The 21,542-nt window shown below is 37.8% G+C and overlaps 1 protein-coding gene across 2 annotated transcripts in view; it reads left to right on the top strand.

Moving 5' to 3' along the window:
• ptprfa (protein tyrosine phosphatase receptor type Fa) overlaps positions 1-21,542 on the top strand; it is a 229,810-nt gene that overhangs the window by 115,494 nt on the left and 92,774 nt on the right. For both annotated transcript variants that reach the window (XM_079628592.1, XM_079628591.1), the window contains exons 5-6: positions 5,400-5,588; positions 12,879-12,989. In XM_079628592.1, coding sequence (XP_079484718.1) covers positions 5,400-5,588; positions 12,879-12,989 — 300 coding nt within the window. The remainder of the gene's footprint in view (positions 1-5,399; positions 5,589-12,878; positions 12,990-21,542) is intronic.

Below are 21,542 nucleotides of genomic sequence, written 5' to 3'. Positions count from 1 at the left end.
GGTGACGGTTTGCGAGAGAGACGGTGAGGCGTGTTGGGACGGCGTCAGATTCATGGCTAATGCTTTCTGACTGACAGGCTGTCAGTTTAGCCGTGATTCCAGCATTCAGGGATTACAGGGTGGACGGAGTAATCCACAAATTCCACCGTATCAATGAGGCAGCGCTGGGGTCATGTAATAAGGCATAATATTTCCGCCTGACTAATTTGTCAGAGCCAGCCCTGTCTCAAGCTCCTTGCATGCTTTAATGAAATACCTTGGTGTTAAATTACTGTGGGAAATCTGCATGTGTGATGCGTGCCTTGCTGACGGTGTGGCTATTCACGTCACCCTGTTATTGGAGAATTAATAAGGGTGATTGAGTTTCAAGGGTTTTCCTTTATTATTTGTTTTCTTTCTCTTTCAAGTGCACAACTGGAGGTATGACATGTTTTCTTCAGCCATCAGGTTCAACAAAGGGCTTTAAACAAGTCTTGGTTACAAAAAGTCTCCAGAGAATGTGACGTTTAACGAACTTTCTGTGTGAAAACTGACATGTGAAACCCACAAAGTGCTTGTTTGTGGAGCACTTTGGATGATTTTGTTGGCACAGTCTACACATTTGCATTGCTGCGGGAGAAGAAACTTCTTTATTTTTAGTGAGAAATGCAAAAAAACCTAAAGATTGGCACTGAAGGAAGGACCTGAGCCTTGACTAGGGGACCAGGATATCAGAGACGAGGGGGTGCATGATGGTTTTAAATCGGGCTTTACGCAACCATCCACAACACCCTTACAACCTAATAACACTAAACCTGGCCCTGGCTTTGTAGCATTGGGTTTTGCATAGACAATCACTTCTCACGTTTTCTTCAGAAAATGTAAAATATTCTCATTTTAGTCAGAAACCAATGAAATGTTAATGATCTAGTCAAATGAATAATGCTTTGCAATAAAGTAAATAGTATTAATTGAGTTACGTTCAAATGAAAACGTAAGCCCGGTTTAAAAGGGTGGGCGTAGTTCAATCAGAGCATTTAGCTTTTATAAAGAGCTAGTGCCATAGTGTGCATCTTCAGACAACTCCAGTGCAAGTTACTTTTAGTAAGCATGCATTTTAGTCTGGGATAAAGCGTAAGCCTTGTCTGTGAAGCCGGGGGTTAATGTTTAATGAAAAAAAATGTTTTAGAAGTTGGCTAAAGTAAGTATTTGTCATATTTATGGAGTGATAGCAGCACACATCCATCCCACGGACATCATCTGTTTGTCCAGTTGCCCTCTGGTAGGCGTTTTAGGTCTATTGCATCACAGACTAATAGATTTAAGAATAGCTTTTACCCCAGAGCTGTAAGAGAACTTAACACGGCAAACACTGAACTTTTGACTACAGCTTGAAAAATCATGATTCAGTTGCACCAATTATAAGTACAGTTAAGGTCACTTTGTGACGACAATGTGCAATATTATTACATGAATCTATCAAGTTTCTGTATTGTAGTGTGTTACATTTATGGTGTCTTAATTATTGTTGTTGTGTTGTCATGTGTGGATGCACCGTAAGGTTTGCTAATTAATTTTATGGTATTTTAAATACAAGGACAATAAAAGGAATTTAATTTAATTGAATCATTTGAGGGGGAAAAATTTGCACTTATATTGAGATCTTAGATTTTTGGTTGCCAGTGTTATTTTAGTATTATTTATGCATTATTAAAGTATTTAATAATATTTTAAATCTTGGTTTAGTTAGTAATTTTGGTATGTTCTATGCCATTTGTATTAGTATTATTATTATTATTTTATTTATTTTATGTCACAGTTTAGTTTAGGGTTGAATTCTCACTATTAACTAACTATTAACTGCGACTTTTGCCTCAATAAACTCCTAATTACTGCTTATTAACAGTTAGTAATGTAGTGGTAAGTTTATGGGTGGATTAAGGTCATATAGTCATGCAGAAAAATGCATTAATATGTGCTTTATTACTAATAAACAGCCAATAGTAATATGCATGCTAATAAGCAACTTTAATAGTGAATATTAGTTCGAGATTTTTTTTTTTTTTTCAGGTGAAACATCTGACAAGCATGAGTCTTTATTTGCTACATTTAATTGCATCACTGGTGAGGAGAAACAGTTGTACACAATAGTATCTGTCTCAAACCCTCCCTCCCCCGTGGCAGTGACCTGGAATGGACGAATCCTTTAGAACCTGAAGGTGTATCTCACTACAGCTGGTGTTGGTTTATTCCCACTGGGGTCTATTACCAAAGCTGTGTGTCTCACAAAGGCCTGTGGTGCGTAGATGCGACCCTACAGTGACCTTACCTAGTCATTCCTACAATGCGCCTTCTCAACAGAAAACAAACACGGAGACAAAGGCAGGTCCTCCAGCAGGACGAGGTGTTCCTCAGGCACATGTTCTCACACATCGAGAGAGAGACAGACAGACTCTCCAGGGACTCTCCCTCTCCTCATTTGAGCATATTCTCTCAATGCAAGACTCATGCTAAGCTCTTTATGAAGGCTTTCTCTTCTATTGTCTCTCAGAGAAACTCTCCAGCTGTAGTGTAGCATAAAAGAACCTGACTGTGAGAAAAGTAAACTTTAGTGCTTCGGTGACACCGTAATTTAACTGCGGAGGAGTCCGGTTTCGTCATTGTGTTTGCAAAGGAAAACCCATATACAATGTTTAACTGTTTCAGTGCCAAAATGGAGTGTGAGACATTTTATTTGTATCTATTTATGTGTTCTTATTTATTTATTTATTTATTTATTTATTTACTTTTGAACCACAAAAAAAAAAATCTTAATTGGTTTTTTAGTTGTTTTCTTGTAAATATCTAAACTCCTTAAAATATTGATGTTGAGACTTGTTAAGAAAAGTGTTATTTTTTATAATTTATGTAGGAAAATGTAATGAGATTTATAAAACTAGCAACTGTTTGCCAATTAAGGTTTATAAGAATACATTTAATCCAAGATGTTTTCTTTGAAAACAAGACTTATTGTCTTACATAAACTTGTGCTGCAATAAATATAACCTTGTTTTAAGGACATTTCGATATTTTAGTAGAAAACAAGACAAAACACTGATAAAAAGTTATTTTCTGCAATGAAAGCTGAACGATAACTTGACATGCTTTGAAAGAGTTGCACTTTTTATACTATAAGTGTTCAGACTTGTTCTCTTTAAAATATTCAAGATCAGACCTGTATAATATTGTGCAAAAGTTAATTTATTTCAGTAATTCCACTTAAAAGGTGAAACTAATATATTATATAGACTCATTACATGCAAAGTGAGATATTCCAAGCCTATATTTGTTATAATTTTGATGATTATGGCTTACAGTTTATGAAAACCCCAAATTGAAAAGGTTTTCATAAGCTGTAAGCCATAATCATCAAAATTATAACAAATAAAGGCTTGAAATATCTCACTTTGCATGTAATGAGTCTATATAATATATTAGTTTCACCTTTTAAGTTGAATTACTGAAATAAATGAACTTTTGCACGATGTTATAATTTTTCGAGTTTCACCTGTATATGCAATGGTAAAGTGAAAGCTAAGAGCAGCTCCCAAGATTAAGCTTATGTAAAGTGTTAAATCGAGTTCACATTAAATCACTTTTTTTTAATAAGCACACTATACCATATCGCCGTTTTGATGTTATCTCTATTAATTGTGCAGCGCATGCATGTTTGCAGAGCTCAATTAGTGTATGAACAGAGAACATTTAGTCCCGTATGTTTCCGGCTGCACCTGCTGTTCTTAATGATGCTGATTTGCATCAAGTTGTTTTATCCTCCATTATCTGTGAGAGTGTGGTGACCGCTGGATGCTGTTTGGTTTCTCTCTGGTTGTGCTCATCCACTGCTCATTTCCCATTTCAAACATGCAGAAACACTCACAGCACATTATGTTCCCTTCTCTTACCACTCAACCACATACAGTATCAGAGAAACTCTCTGCCTCATAGACCCGTTACATCTGGTAGTGACATCCATCTCAAGTAATTGAAATCACAAGAGAAGTGCTAAATGTGGGGTATTGAAGACACATTTTGATCACGGATCTCTCAAGCCGCTTTCAGAATTGAAAAAATATGAAGCAGCTCATCTCTTTTAAACATTGATAATAATTAGAAATGTTTCTCAAGCAGCAAATCTGCATATTAGAATGATTTCTGAAGGATCATGTGACACTGAAGACTGGAGTAATGATGCTGAAAATTCAGCTTTTATCACAGGAATAAATTACATTTTAAGATATATTCACATAGAAAATAGTTATTTTAAATCATACAAATATTTCACAATCTTGCCGTTTTTACTGTATTTATGATTAAACCCTGGTGAGGATAAGAGACTTCTTTCAGAAACATTAAAACATGTACTGACTCCAAACACTGATTTTATTGAACGATATAGTGACATAGTTGCTATGACTATAACAACATATTTCGTGATGTATGTAGTCACACAATCAAAGACCCCCCACTTGATAAAATGCATTTGAAATGCATAATGATACCAGGACGGGGCCAGAAAGAGCGAGAGCTTTCCATGACCCCGTTTCCACATTCACGGTTTTGCAGTTTACACGCTTATAATGGTATCGCTTTCAAAACTCGTTTCCAAAAATGTGCACTTTCAAACCTACTTCAATGTTTGCGTTCTCCGGCCACCAAAACACCAATGTCGTGTACATGAAAAGCCAGAACACATTAAAAGTTTTTAAAAACGGTGTCATTTAATGATTTTTACACTGAAAATGAATCAATTCAAAACTTACTTAAGCTAGACAATGACTTTCTTCTAGAGCTGTAGTACAGCCAAAACTGTCTTTGCTGCATTCATTTCCTATTATCTCTGTAAAGCTGCTTTTAAACAATCTGTATTGTAAAAAGCGCTCTATAAATGAAGATGACTTGACCTCTGCAGTGCAAAAAGAGGCATGTGAACATACCGTAATTCTACCATTTCATTTTACTGTAGTAGTATTGGTGCCTATTTGAGTATTGCCAGCATTGGAGTTCCTGTAGTCAAACTGTGGGTCAGGCAGAGCAGGCGTTCAGTGAGGTGTCACTATATCCGGAGGGAAATCACCCCCTCACCCTCATATATCCATGACCAGAAACACCACGGGCGGATTAGTCACGCCTCGACCCGCTCGTATTTACATTAGCGCTGGATTTCACACCATGATCTCTACTCCACCTCTGTCTTACAGTCACGCATTTCAGCTGCTTCAGACCAATCGCCCCGGGTGGTCCTGCGTACAAACATTTGTAAGAGCTGAGCTTTAGAAAAACGAGCCGTGCCACTTTTCCGACCGAAAAAGCACAGCTTATCATGCAACTCAGTCATGTGTGCTGACGCCTCTATTCTTGTCTTATTGTGTGTTTTGCAGAGGACCAGATCCCTCACGGCTTCCCGACCATAGACATGGGTCCACAGCTGAAGGTGGTGGAGCGAACGCGCACTGCAACCATGCTTTGTGCCGCCAGCGGGAACCCCGATCCAGAGATCTCCTGGTTCAAAGACTTCCTACCTGTCGACATAAACAGCAGCAATGGACGAATCAAGCAACTGCGTTCAGGTAAAAAGAACCGTGTGAACACACAAAAGACGACAAAGCTTGAAGAATAAACTATAATGAGTGCACTCACTTTTTGCAAAGATGATGATTGCATACATTGATGCCGGCGTTCCCTGCTGAACATGAATAATTTTTCTCGAACCTCCTCTTTTTTAACCTCGACAACAACAAAGACAATATAGAGCACAACAAGATAGTTTCCCATTCATTTTCTCCATAGGGATTTCAGAAATTCCTTCAATAAAGAGTTCTAAGCCTTGAACCAAACCAGCTCCCAGATGATCACATTGCAACACTTAAAAGAAGCATAAAAAAGGCAACGGTTCACTTATTTCATGAGGGATTGATGGAATTGAATCAGAAACGACAATACAAAATTATTGCCTGTACACTGCTGATCAAAAGTTTAGGGTCTGTCAGTTTTTCTTTCTTTTTTTTTCTTTTTTTAAGATATTGATGTTTCTTGAGCAGCAAATCATCATATTATACTGATTTCTGAAGGATCATGTGACACTAAAGACTGGAGTAATGATGCTGTAAATTCCGCTTTGCATCATAGGAATAATATTACATTTTAAATTGGAATCATTTTTCAAAATTGTACTGTTTTGACTATTTTTTTTTTGTCTAATAAATGCAGCCTTGATGAGCAGGAGAGACTTCTTTAAATACGCGACCCTAAACTTTTGAATGCTTGTGTAAGTAAGGATTAATATAATAAAAGTATAAGATAACCAATGCTTGACATTTATTGCAAAATATTCAAGGTAGTGTAATTTCTTCACTAGCCTGGATTTACCAGACTCTCGTACATTTCATTTGCTAACTTCATCTTTAAGCGTTAACTTCCTTGAAGGCGGGTACTCTGTTGAAGTTTAAAACTATTGGATCTGCCGTAACCAATCGCTAACGTTTGGTCGTGACGTATGGCGACTCAAACTAGCGCACAACCTCAACGTCATCGTTCTCAGACACTTCCTCTGTTCGCTGATTGGACCAGTAAAAAAATTACCGGAGAAAACCCAAGAATATACCGCAATCCCAGAAGTAGTACTGAAGGAAAATTAAAATTGAGCGGAAGTACGTAGGAGGGCGGAGCCAGGCTAATTCTTCACTGCGATTTGGCAAATAAACAATTAACAACCTCAAAACTCATAGGTCTGTCTGGAAAGGTTTGCATTCGCTAAATCTCTGTGGAGGGAATGAATGGGATTTTTACTTCTGGAATCCTACTATTGTGCTTTATAGCTGCTAAGGCAGTGCATCTGTATGACAAGTGACATTTCAGATGAAATGAGCCTCCGGTTTCATTTCATGTCTTAAAGTAAACGGAAACAAACAGGAAGACAGACTCACAGTTATTATTCACATAACCCTCCGGTTAGGACACACAAACATGATTAACATGACAGCACAGTGATTTGTTTTGATTAGAATCGTCGACCCCTGTCAACAATCATTTCCTGCGTCAATCGTCAAACAGCTCCGTATCTGTCACATTATTCCCATTCGGCCAATCCATCTCGCAGCTACCAGACAATCACATAATTTATTTGTTTGGATACAGTCCATTATTTGATCCTGAGATTAGCTTTGCTCTCCAGCCATTAGTGTGAAGGCCTTTTTCCATTAACGAATGCTAATGAAACAATTTTTCAGTTCGTGACCTTTACATAACGGCTAGGAACAAATAGGAAAAGCACTCATAATTCAATACCTAGCTCTTCAAACGGAAACTTAATCTCGCTGGAACACGTCTTTGTGTACGAGTAATTACCACCAGCCCTGCCAAAGCAGGTGATTCTTCACTGGACATCAATCAACAATCTGTTTACAATGCAGACCCGTGGCAGAATCTGATAAAGAGAGAAGGGTTTTAGGATTGTAATCCTGCTACTCTCAATGTAAACACTCACAGGTAGACTATATGTCAGGAGTCAAGCGTCTTACACATGTGAGCCGAAGGACATTCAGATGTTAGTCTAGTTAAACATGGACCCTTTTCACATTTCCAGGGTTCATAGTTGGGTAAAATTCTCTAGTGGTGAACGAAAACAACACAAATATAATGTTTGCATCCCCATTTTCTCCTATAGCTAAATAAAAATCCACGCATTAGCATTTCTATTACTTTAAACATTGTTTCTACACCAGTTATTTATTTATTTTTCAGTGTAGTTTTCTGTAATTTAATTCCAAAGTAATTAAAATAATGAAGAAAAAAAAATCTATATCACAGTCTGTCAAAATAGTCCATTGTTCAAGCCAACCCCTAACCGTAAGTATTAATTTCGGCTGTTAATTTCCAGCACCATTTGTGCCATGGACACACATGATGACTTCAAATTTAGCTTCTTCTTATATTTTGCAATTACTTTTATTAGCAGTCGAAATATTTTTACCTGTCAGATGATGAAAAGATGAAAATCCCCTAGACATTTGTTACCGATTTGTACACTAAGCTCTCAGGCAGAGGTGATTTATGATGATTGGTGTGCAGATCTTTATGAACAGAGATGTGTCAGGCTGATTATTGATTTCTCCTCAGTAAGATAATGGATGTCCAGCTTAGCTGCTGTTTAAAGTCTTAAATACTGCCAGGATTGATAGCGACTGTCTCTCGACTGCCGGCGAATAGAGAACTCTTACTTCCAACCGCTCTTTAAGGGGAAACATTAACACATACTTGAGTTTTCTCCCTCTAGCCATAGTGAAGATATAGTAAAGTCCTACTATTCTTCATTATGCTCACGCTACACTGCAGACCTCAGGACATCCGGAGCTTTCTGAGGGTCCCAGTGTACGCCAGGCTCTCTGTAAACTGCTGATGGCTTTGGACCACAATCCACACAGTTTACAGGGGCTTCCTCGTGTCTCTGACCCCCCTCCCGAATCTGAACTGTTTTCACATGGTGGAGTGGTTGACTTATGATCCCGATTGACAAGAATCTGCATCATAGTCAACAGACAATGCTTTTTTCAAAGTTAAAAAAGTCACTTTCTCAAAATAATAAGACTCAAGGGTCGGTCAATGCAATGAGATTGAACTCTTACTTTGCACTTTAAAGAGAAAAAAAAGGTTTTCTTCTGTTGCATCAGACAACTGTATTTATTTAGCACAGCTGCTGTCGGATCCAAAGGCCAAAGCTGTGCTGGAGGTAGATTGTGCATCACTGTAAAAATAGCTGAAGACCCTTGTGCAAAGAGAGTTGAATTTATTACTGGCTCAGCCGTCAGTCCTTTAAAGGCCAATATATACTCTACACAAGTACATGAACTCAGAGCCTTTCAGCTAATCAAGCTTGATTTCACACATGGTGCTTGAAAATATGTCAAAATGCAATTCATTTCAAATTACAAGCTTCATATGGGGCGATATTGCAATATTTTAGTGTAAACTCTTCTTCTATAGACACACTCTAAAAAATTCTGGGTTGTTTCAACCCAATTTTGGGTCAAATATGGACAAACCCAAACGTTGGGTTAAAAGTGTAATTAAAAAAATTAACCCAACTGGGTTTGTCCATATTTGACCCAAAATTGAAACAACCCAGCATTTTTTAGAGTGCAGTTTTCTGTCATGTTTTGCTGTGCAGTTTAGTTTAAACGAATTGAACTTTCACCATGTGTATAGTCAGCTGAATAATAACATGTGTTTTGATTGCACAGATATTTAGCACAGTAACTCCCTTGAGTACTGGAGGAGTAACTCAAGAGCGTGTTCAACAGTACAGCGCTCTTTTGTGTGCTTGCATAGAGTATGTTTCTGGCCTAAAGCAGCAAATGTAAACTACGTAATGTGACTGAACACACACTGAGAACAGAAGAGTCAAACATCTTCTGGGAAGATTGTACATGCCGCTTTTTAAATAAGAAATTCTCCTGTTCATCTTTCTCTCCTCTTCTCTCTCTAGCTCTTGCTCTTTCTCTCTCTTTCACACTAACCGTTCTCTTTAATCTTATTTGCATTCATATTACCTCACCAGGTGGTACACCAATCAGAGGTAAGAATGCTGAAAACAGAAAATATCCAAATGCGCCATCTTTCGATTTCGTTTTCACCTCAAAGTGTCCCCCCTCCATCACCCTGTCCTCATTCTGGAGTCTTTCTCTCTTTGTCTTCCTCCTCCTCGTCTTCAATCCGGCCTCGTCTCTGTGCATGAACCTCTGCTCGTCTGTCTCACTAATAACGTCTGATTCAGCCTAATTGAAAAGAATATACTGTAATGTGTTTAAAGACAGCTATACCAAACCACCAGAAAACATGCAGTTGTTTTCTCTACAAAGATGCATCCAGTTAACATCTTCATGGGTGAATCTCACCTGTCAACAACATATTCGTCATATTTCACCACCAAATCTGTGGAAGATATTACATTTTGCATACAAAAAAATTAATCTGTTTTAGCTACAATCAGAATTTTGTATTGTGACATTATTTTAAAGTCAATTTCATCTGAACTGAACTTTATTCCGAGATAAAGGCCTGTTCTGATGACTGGCAGTCTGTCTGATCAATAACTCAGCAGTGCGGTTTGAGAAATTGTGAGATACCTTGACAACATCTCAATCCCCGCAGCAGAAAAACTTAATGTCATTATGACAGTTTGTATTAACCAAGTGCCTCTCATCTCCAGGCTTTTAGCAGGAGAGTCCAGAATGTCCAAACTGAGTGATAGAAAAGCTCCCCGTTGACATGACAGAATTGATGTAAAAAAAAGAAGAAGAAAGATAGAAAGAAATTCAAAATTTGACTGTGACTCTGAGCCGAACTCTTCAGAGGGAATGTCAGGGCGAGAAAGTGAGATTAGACTGAGAGAGGGCAGAATGACATCTTTCAACATCAGTCGGATACTAGCGTTTCAAATGTAATAAGTGATAGAAAAGCCTTCTCTCCTGACGACTAGAGAAAGAGACAGTAGCTCTGTTCCAAACGCTGTTGAGCTGTACCACTAGCATAATGTGACGGCTATTGCAAACAGAAAACTGATCAATTAAAAGATACCTCATTTTGATCAAATGCAACATCACATATTGCAAAGTATTATTCAAAACTTCTCACTCCTGTGATGTTACTACAAGTTTGGAAATCAAAAATATAAGAAGAAACAGTAACACTTTAGTTTAGGGTCCAATTCTCACTATTAACTAGTTGCTTATTAGCATGCATATTACTAGGTTTATCAGTACTTATAAAGCACGTATTAATGCCTTATTCTACATGATCATATTCTACATCCCATAATCCTACCCAATACCTAAATTTAACAACTACCTTACTAACTATTAATAAGATGTAATTATGAGTTTATTGAGGCTAAAGTCGTAGTTAATAGTTAGTTAATTGCAGGGGTATAGAATTTAGTAGGGACGCTAGGGACGGGGCCCTATAATATCCAGTGACACTGATATATCCCTAGCAATAATTTCGATCAAAACTTAAAATATATTTATATATTGATGTCCCCGTCCCCACCAATTTCAAAATCAAACCTACGCCACTGGTTAATTGTGAGAATTTAAACTAATTTAAAGTGTGACCAATAAAACATAAAATAGAAACAAAATGAACAGCAAAGGACATGCATTAAGTGTGTCATTGATGCTTTATGCGTGTGTTTTATTATTCTCCTGCTGCTACAGACAATTATAGGAAATGTAGTAGTTGGTGGCATTTACATATATGCATTTGACAGACACTTTTATCCAAAACAACATATATATTGTATTCAAGCTATACATTTTATCAGTTCAATCAAACCCATGACCTGGTGTTGGTAGCGCCATGCTTTATTTTTTGAGCTATAGTCAAGAATGCATTAATGCCAGTCTTATTATAGCATAATGATATACTAATAAAGTTTTTGTTAATATTTTCTTTTTTTTTTTATGTCTATATAGATTAAGTTTCTAGTAGACATTAGGCCGTTCACACCAAGAAGGATAACTATAAACATAACTATAACAATGACTATATTAGCTACAATATCGCTGTTTATTCTGAGCGCACGCTGCCACTTTAAATGTTTGAGCTCTTTAAAGTCTGGTGTATTCTGATTGGCTCTCAATGTTTTTTATCGTTCGGTTCATCAGCTGGAAAAAAACATTCTGAAAGTGATTCGAACAATATAATTTCTCTGTGCCTTTAACGTTATAGTTGAATGTGTATAGACTCTGCTATTCTTTTACATGTAAAATGATTTTAAACTATATCATTATCATTATAGTTATTGTCTTTGGTGTGAACGGGCCTTTAGACAGCGAGGCGGCTCAGTGGGGTTTGGAACAGATCGTGTGTGTGTGTGTGTGTGTGTGTGTGTGTGTGTGTGTGTGTGTGCGTGTGCGTGTGCGTGTGCGTGTGCGTGTGCGTGTGTGTGTGTGTGTGTGTGTGTGTGTGTGTGTGTGTGCGTGTGCGTGTGCGTGTGTGTGTGTGTGTGTGTGTGCTAAAAGTGTTTTAAAGAGTCATTCGTTTTTATATCGAACTCTTGGAGCGAGGTTAATGCTCAGTATCGTAATGAGGTCTCATACACTCACAGTCTTTGGATTATGTTTCTATTGTTAATGCACACGTTTAAACCCATCCCATAATGCATTTCAGGACTACTTCTGAAATACACTGACGACATTTTTAGTTTTCTCGGTGTGCTTCCATCCTCCACAGATTGCATGATGTATGTCACATCACGCAAACAAACAGCACCGCCATACTAAAGCACCTAATGAGCTCATTATTTCCTGATTTTGCCAGAACAAAATGTCAATGAAATGTTTGTGTTAATGTATGTGTTATTGAGATGAACAGAATGCTGAAGCCAGGTAAGTGGCTGTGTGAGAACTGTGTCTGTCATGATAGTGTTGGCAGAAAAGCTTTTAGTTTTAGTTTCTTCTTCTGTGTGGATGCATTGAGGATATTGACAGTAATTGCAGCAGCTGTATTATGTCTTAATAGATCCATTCTCTAAAAGCACGGCTTTGTCTCGGCTAGCAGAGTTTATGTACAGTGACGGTTCTAGCTGGCGTAGCCTGCAGGTCTTTTTACTTGCCACAATGAATAAATAACTCAGTTTACTGTAGATTTATTGAATTATGGAGTGAAAGATGTTGCTCTTTCACTATTCAGAGAGACAAGAAAGGTCATATGCCAGCCGAGTGCTAGTCAATGAAGTGTGTAGAAAAAAATGTTCTTCTCCTCAGGCCACCCTTGTTTAAAGCGATGGAAGTTTCGATTGTTTGTGAGTGTGTGAGAGAGCATTTGTGTCGGGTTTGTGATTGCTTATGTTGTGTTTGCAGGGGCGCTGCAGATCGAGAACAGCGAGGAGTCGGACCAGGGCAAGTATGAGTGTGTGGCGGTGAACAGCGCAGGAACACGCTACTCCGCTCCGGCCAACCTCTACGTCAGAGGTAAGATCTTCACCCAAACCCAAAACCCCGTCCCGTTTCATCTCGATCTGCTCTCCCTTCAGGCTTTACCACGGCCAGAACCGGACCTGCCGCTCGAAAACTCACTTTTCTCTTTAATCACCCATTTGTCTTAATAGAAACACGGTTCTGCAGCGGAGAACTTCTCCATTGGTTTCCCATTTTTTATAATCAAGAAATGTTTTTCACACAGTTTTTCACTCGATGAGTTATTTTATTTCATTGATTCTCTATATTAATGCAAAGGTAACAGTATTTGCCTTGATATATATGTTACTAAAAAGTTTATATAGTAAAATTGCCAGAAAGGCAATTTTGAGCAAACAAATCTTTGAATCAGTGGATAGTTGAATCTTGAATCTATTCATTGACATTTTTTATTTTATTTTTCCCTTATATATATATATTGATGTTATTTATAAGAGCTTTTACTGTATATTCAAGATGATTATGGTTGATAGCTGAAAACTCTTTATGACATTACAATGATTATATTTGCATCATTTTTGTCCATTAGTGATCTTTGCAACATTTGTTGAGTATTAAATTGATTCTTGCAGAATATATATGATAACTGTGCATTAAATTGTGCAGACCACAACAAGTGTTAGTTGTGAAGAGGTCAGCCTTCCATCAGAAAAGTCATATAACAAAATATAACATATTATTATTATTATTATATATTATTATAGGTACAATAGCGAATGCAGCCTATTTAATTAAAGTCAGAGAGGGGCTGAAGTTAATATTAAATTATTATACTTCGGGGACAAGTGCAGAATATATTTTAAAATAGTAAAGAATATTAAATTGGATAAAGAACGCTTTGATGTTGCTGGTCATGAAGGTTGTGAAATGTTGTAAGTGTTTTCAGGGCATCAAAGAAAGGACCATGTTGAGACTTGCAAGCCAGATTGGAGAATCCCATTGTGGAAATTCCCTCATTAATGTCGGGATCAATTACAGCAGATTCAGAGACCGCTAAAACCTTGTCTCAAAGAAAAACCTTTTATTTAACTCCCACTTTTGCCTGGCAAGTTAAAGGCCACTTCAAATTCAGACGTGTGTGTGTGTGCGTGTGTGCGTGTGCGTGTGTGTGTGTGTGTGTGTGTGTGTGTGCGTGTGTGTGTGTGTGTGTGTGTGTGTGTGTGTGTGTGTGTGTGTGTGTGTGTGTGTGTGTGTGTGTGTGTGTGTGTGTGCGTGTGTGTGTTCGATATGAAAGCAGGGGAAATGAGAAATCTTGGTCCATAAATTCTCCTGGTCTTCTTCCTCAAGCCCTCGACCAATCAGAGAGAAACTCATATAAATGATGCATCGTGAAGATCATATCATGTGAATTCTCTCCGGAGCCCTTTGATCTTTACACAGACCACACACTCTCAGGACGTGCCATTTGATGAATGACATTTAATATATATGTTTGAGTATCTGATGCTTTATGGAGAGAGAGAGAGATGTTCTCATTTTGTTAGTCCATGAATTTTTCAATGGTAGTGTCATACATTTATTGCTTTTCTATTCAAGGATTTATTATTGATGTCTTCATACGTAGTTAACTGTGTGTATATGTGTTTATCCTGCATTGTTATTCTATAATTAATGAGTAGGGCTGGATGATATAGACCATAAAAAATATATGCAATATTTTATCCTTATGGCTTACATCTCAAAATTTAAGTATTTGCTTAATTATGTTTGTTTGTTTTTTTCATTTAAATGCTTAAAACAAGAAGTAAAGTACAGTAAAAATGTTGAAGTAAAAAAAAAAAAAATTCACATGAGTTTTCCCTAAATAAATTAGAAGAATATTTAATCAGTTTTATTCATGTATTTTTTTTATTTATTATAAATAGTAATGCACAGTATTTGCCTAGGTATATATTTTTACTAAATAAAATTAAAGCATATACATTGCCACACAGGCACTTCAATTAACATTTTGATCTAATGAATCATTGAATCGCTGAATCATTGAATTCATTGAAATGAACAATTTGAAAGAACTGATTCACTTTCCAACTCTATAAATGTTTTTGAGACTAAGATTATATGAGTAATCCTATTAAAATTTCTTGAAAGATATTTTACTAGAATCTCTCATTTAAACCTCAAATGTGTCTGGATAATCAAGCAAGGCCAATTTCATATTGCCAACAAAATAATATTGCATATATTGTAAATATTCAATATATCACCCAGCTCTACTAATGAGGATATTTTTTCTGTACAGTATGTTGTGATGTGGTTTTGTTCTTGTCTATAGTCTAATCTAGAGTCTCTCTACAGGTGTGTAAACTTCACTGACACACACTTGCATAACAGATCTCTTCTGAACGCTGTGTGTGGGCCTGTGTGTGTTTGTTTAGTGCGCTTCCTCCCCGTCTCTCTTTTACTCTTATTTCTCTCTGTCTTTTCTCTGTGGTTTCAACTGCAGCGAGTAGGTGTTTACACCTTTATCACTGTATATGAGAGTGATCATTCCATAATTGCTTATCCTTTCATGTGAAAGATGTGTGTGTATTCACTCTCATTCCCATGTGCCTTATCACACTGAGACACTCAAGCACTGTTGAGGGTCCTGCATCATGCTTCTTCTGTGTTTGTTTGTTTATTTGCGTGTGTGTGTTTGTGCCTTTGTAAATTTGGGAGGTTAAGGCAGAACAATGCAAAAAAATAATTTTCTTACTCAGTATTTTTGTCTTGTTTCCCAGGGCAAATATTTAAGCATTCTTAAATCTAGATACTTTTACTTGAGAAGCAAAATGACAAAAAAAAAAAAAAAAAAAAAAAATTTTGATTAAAATTATACTGGGTTTTTAGACAACATACTTATTTTGAGTGCTACGATAGTCACTGTGTGGAGGACCAAAGACCATTAAACATGCTAGTGTTTCTGTCAGGACGTCGTAAAGCGGCATTGATTATTGTCCACTATGGCACACTATACCGGATACAAACTCAATTCAAAGGGAAATTCAATTCACTGGCAGAAATGTGTTCTTTTTTGAGCATTTAAACTCACTTAAATGTATATACAGTAAATTTTTCAGAGAGCAAGACTTCAGTCATTTTGCTTCTCAAGTAAATATGTCTTTATCTAAGATTTTTTTGATAATTGTGATGAAAACCAAGAGTAAGAAAAAAATGCGGTTGAAAGAGATTGCAGATAATATATGTTACTTGATTAATTTTGTGTGCACACAAAACAATTCATAACATAATATTGTTGTTTTTTTATCTAAAAATGCGGTCCCACTTTATATTAAGTGGTTTTAAGTACTATGTACTTACATAGATAAATAAGTACAATGTACTTATTGTGTTCAGGTTGTATTGTAAAACACTTTTGCTGCTATTGAGGTGTGATACGGGACAGGTGTGGTGGTATGGGTCAGTTTAAGGATGGGTTAAGGTATAAGAATTACAAATGTAATTCAAAATATAAGTAGACAATGTAAAAACATGTATGTACACAATAAGTCCATTGTATCAAATTATTAATTTCAATGTAAGTACAGTACTTAAAGCCACTTAATATAAAGTGGGACCAAAAATGCTAAATGTTTCCTGTAGGGTTTGAGTTAGTCTATGGTACTTGTATTTGTCACTAAACTTAGTTACCACCACAGTAATGCAAGAACGCATGTTAAGTATACGCTTGCAATGCATCGACATTCAAATCTGACCTGTATGTTATGCATAATCTGTGTAAAAAAATACACCTTGATTTATAATACAAGAAATCTAGAAATGAATGGATGCACGAGTGTGTTTTGGTGCTGTTATCGTCTCCATGTTCTCATCTCTCTTTTATGGATAAGCGGAATATTTGCCTGTTTTACTCTCTCTGTTTCTCCTTGTCTTCCTCCTGCTCTCTTCTCTTTTGTTTCCCTTCCTCCATCTTCATCGCACCCTGCCATCCAAAATCAATCCACTCCTCACTCTCAGACCAGCGGGAAGGTGCGTTCTTTTCACTATCTCTCCTCCTACGCAGAGGGTCGGCGGATGGGAGGCGTGTGTCCCCCTGCTGGCAGCTCCTGTCCCGTCGTGTGCCAGTCTCTCTGGAGCTCTGAATCTCTGACACTGTCCTCTCCCTTGCAAACCCATGCATGCTGCTGGCTGCCTCACATTTCAGCCTGCTCTTCTTCTTTATGTTGCATGTGTCAGAACTGTGGATGTTTTGTTGTTTTCAGACATTTGTAAAAAAAGCCCTAGAGCAACTTCAGGGATCTTTTAGGCTGTTTTCACACTTCAATTGCTCGGTCTGAACCTGGGATCGATGCATTGTCTTTTTTGGATCCAAACCAATCTTCAATTGTTTCGTTTTTCAGCCATGCTTTTGTTTTCTGCCAAATTACATGCATGCCAATTGCAAATTATGCTAAGGTCCATACAAAATATCCATCTGGCTGTTTTTTAAATTAAGTCAGATTTTTTTTGGTGCACTCCTGAGTTGATTTGCGTCGTATTTTTTGGCTTTTAACAGCAATACTGGTTACTAGTGGCAGCAGTTTATCACTATTGCAAAGTAATGACTCTTTCACATCCTTTGCCCATGTAATCTTTAAGCTAATAAGGTTAAGCGTATTTGGCTTGCTGAGGAAGCAGCTTCAACTCGAGCATATAACCCCCCAGTGGGACTACTAATGCTTGGATGATGAGTAAGTATAGCGAGATGCCTAAATTATGTTGGTGTAAAATATCTAACCAACTAAAACATTTCTAGTGACTGTCACATCTAAATTTTTCAATTGGCCCAAGTGAAATTCTACAAATTGATAAAATTAAATTTGCAGAATTTCACTTGGGCCAATTGAAAAATTTAGATGTGACCAGTCACTAGAAAATTTTGAGTTGGGGAGGTTAGACATTTTTTACAGTGAGTTGGGGAGGTGTAGGGATGCCAGAACAACTGATGTTAATTGAAAGATTAGATGGATTCACTCCTCCCGAAATTACGTTGTGAACTTCATTTACATTTCGTGTTTTTGTTGCTTTGATTTAAACTACTAAAACTTAACATGCACAGAATGAGACTTTGCGTTGCATCGCAAAAGACGGGAACAGTTGAAGTGTGAAAACACCCTTGGAGTCTTGTGGATTTCTTCTAGTTATTTGGCTCGTATTAAGTATTTTTATGTACTTGTTTACAGAAGTTTTTCTTCTGTGCACGCGCATGAAATGTAGGCGTTTTGTGCAGCGTAGAAAACAGGGGATAGCAGCGTCATTCTTTCTAAATGAACAGGGTGATTTGCTGTTGCTCAAAGCTTGAACTCAGAGGTCAAAGAACAATCAGAGGAATTCACCCTTAGCTTAGCGGATCAGACCTGTTTATAAACCAGTTCAAATTTCAAAGATGGCAGCAATCCCTCTGCTCCTCCTTCAGAGGGCCTGTTCTGTTACGCCAGCGAACTGCCAGAAAGCCTTTTGAGCTCTCGAGTATTTAAGCTGGCTAAAGCAGCTTTCATTGTTTGTTTTGGAATCAGCCATTTGGTGAGGACTTCCGATGTGGAGAACAATACAAACAGTCAGCAAGTAAGAATGCAGAATGCAAAAGAGATTTTCCTCTCAGAGTTGTTTGTTTAAAAGAGAGTCATTATCCTTCCAAAAACCCGAAGTGGTTGAACCAGGGGCATTCTGTACATTATCACAGAAACAAGCTGTTTCATTTAGACAAGAACATTGAATGACATTGACAAATTAGCTTCCCTTTTGAATGGGAACTCGCATTGTGTCCTCATAGTGTCCTTTAATAGGACGCAGTGTCTCGTTCCCCTTCTCAGGGAACCATCTAGGTACTGTGCTACAAAAGTCCAGAAACCAGAACACTCATTTGAAGAGCCTGACATCAAATAACCATATAACCACCAATTGTTCTTGATAAGGAGGTTCTGGTTTGGGTTAACGTGTCCCAGGTTTCTGGCAGCCGTTTCTAGGTCACTCCGATCTCTATGATAATGATCTCTACAGGTCTTAACGCATTCTTCACTTTATGTGGCCTTGGGTGAGATATCTCCAGCGCAGTCTCTCTCTCGTTGGCACCTGCAGAGCACAAATAAGACATGCCAACATAAATAATCCCCGTAGTCTTAGTTTTAAACTCTCTTGTTAATTACATTGGCCTTTCTGTCTATATATACATGAGACAGCAGAAGATGCCATATGTTGGAGATATATAGTTTATTTGTGTGTTTTTTTTGTATTGTATGTCTTATGTCTTATATTAGTATATGTTGTAGTATAAAGCCAGCCATGGTGGTTGAACAGAAATGACTCTCAATTCACATTCAGTGAATTTTCATTTTGGACCCTTCACATTGTTGTTGTTTTTTTGTTTTTTTTCTCGTCTTGTTCATTCTCCAGTATTTGTATAGAACTTTTATTTTGAGTTGATTGAGTCTGTAAAGCACAGCTTTGAAGCTGATTGGAGAGTGATTCTCCTAATCCCCCTCAGACCAGAAGATTTGCAACAAGTTGACAGTCCAGAAAACGGTTGAAATGTAGTGATGTCTATCCCTGACAGCGGAAACATTGTCAGGATCAGGAGTTTGCCTGTTGTGGAATCCCTCTCTGATCACAGCTTGTTACAGAGAGTTATCCAATCATGTTGTTTTGTTTTTTCCCCTCTATTGATCAGACACAGCTAAAATTGGACTCTTTGCACTATTTTGTTCATTCTTTGATGTATTCGTTTGGATTTTTTTTTGTATTGGTGTTTTATTCTATAGGTCACACATGCATGCTCTGTTGACTATCGCTGATTTGTGCTCTTTGCTTCATGCTTGCATGGCCATTGATGTGTTTTGGATTGGTATGTGTGTGTGTGTGTGTGTGTGTGTGTGTGTGTGTGTGTGTGTGTGTGTGTGTGTGTGTGTGTGTGTGTGTGTGTGTGTGTGTGTGTGTGTGTGTGTGTGTGTGTGTGTGTGTGTGTGTGTGTGTGTGTGTGTGTGTGTGTGTGTGTGTGTGTGTGTGTGTGTGTGCGCGCACCTGTGAAATTGCTTGTGCATTGAATAAAGCCCAGTTACCTCCCTCTCCTGCAATCACCTCCCCATTAAAACAATGCTATTTCTCTCTCTCTCTCTTCTAATTGCATGCATGTCTGCATGTCTAACTGCAAGCTTTCATTGCTCTGTTATCACTCCCAGCAATACTTCTCACGAGATCAGTCACTAATGTCAGGTCCGCCCATTCTCTAACCTCACCGCGGCCACTGGCATCGCTCGCGCCGGTCTGTTTTACTAGCCAGCAAAGACGTCTCAAACTTTCTTAACAAACTCTAACTGAGAGAAACTCTTGCCATCATGTCGTGACCATCCCTCATGTCCATGGGTAACATCATCCTCTCTATGTACAGTGACTAACGTGGATTAATGTGATGTCTCTCTTACACTATTACACCTGCAGGCATTCCTGCCAAACTAACAAACCTAACTCAATCTCAAAAGTCCAATCTCTGCGCTCATCTCTCAAAGATGACGATTATTACGGCCACCCCTGGCCATGTCCAGTACAGAGCAGACCCCATAAGCACAATTTGCTCAGTGTTTACCTGACTTGAGTCAATACATTTTGCAATAAACATTGATTTACTGTACCTGAACCACAGCAATATGTTCAAATTACACACACACATAGAAAAGAAACAAAGAGTCATAACCAAATGCTTTTTTGTTTTTGTCTTAACTAGTCACAATCATGCAAGATGTTTGTCCGTTAGATTTCATTTTTGTTTGTGTACAGTGGAATCTCACAGGTTTAAAGTCCTACTCTACACATTTGATTGCTTTATTTCTTATTTTACTTTCAGCAAGGACAGATTTGTCACATCGCACCTGGTTTGGTGTTATGGGTAGTGTGAGTTTGCAGTTTTTTCTTGTGGAGATACTAATTTTCTTGTATAACACATGTTCAAGAAGACGCTCTAGATGCACACAGTTAAATCTCACCTGATAATCCCGAAAATGGACACTACCCTTATAAACCATTTAAAATGTGTGTGTGTGAAAAAGAGACATCTTGAGTTTATTGTTGGAGTTTGGGTGGTAGCTAGTTTCCAGAAATTGCATTCAAGTCAAATAAATACTGAGCATTTGTTATTCTCTAGCCGCACACTTTCCTCAGTTATCCGCAATAATTTCCTATGTCTGGAAATGTGAAGGTAACGACAAGGAAATGAACAGGTAATGTTCAGATTTGGAAGTGAGTTGGAGTCTCTCAGAAGTGAGACTTGTTTATCCGTGAAATATAAGCAGATGTCTGGCCGCAGAGCTCCCTGTTAAACTCAGCTGCCATCTGCAAACAATTCCACTTTATATACTGAGAGACATTATAAAAGATTGGTTTATTAGCAATCTCTCCATGGTCTCTCTCAGACGGCTTCTTCCATGAAGTCTACAGAAAATGCTGCTCTTTTATGGGAGCTCTGCAGATACACAGAGCGTTTGCTGTGTCTTCACTGGACAGGGTGGTTTGGCTTTGGCTGCACACCAACTAAATGTGTGTAAAGGGTCACAATCTTCTGCTGTCAAATTATGC

The sequence above is a fragment of the Phoxinus phoxinus genome, assembly GCF_949152265.1.
Source record: "Phoxinus phoxinus genome assembly, chromosome: 11".
NCBI lineage: Eukaryota > Metazoa > Chordata > Actinopteri > Cypriniformes > Leuciscidae > Phoxinus > Phoxinus phoxinus.
This window is presented reverse-complemented; position numbering and strand designations above follow the sequence as displayed.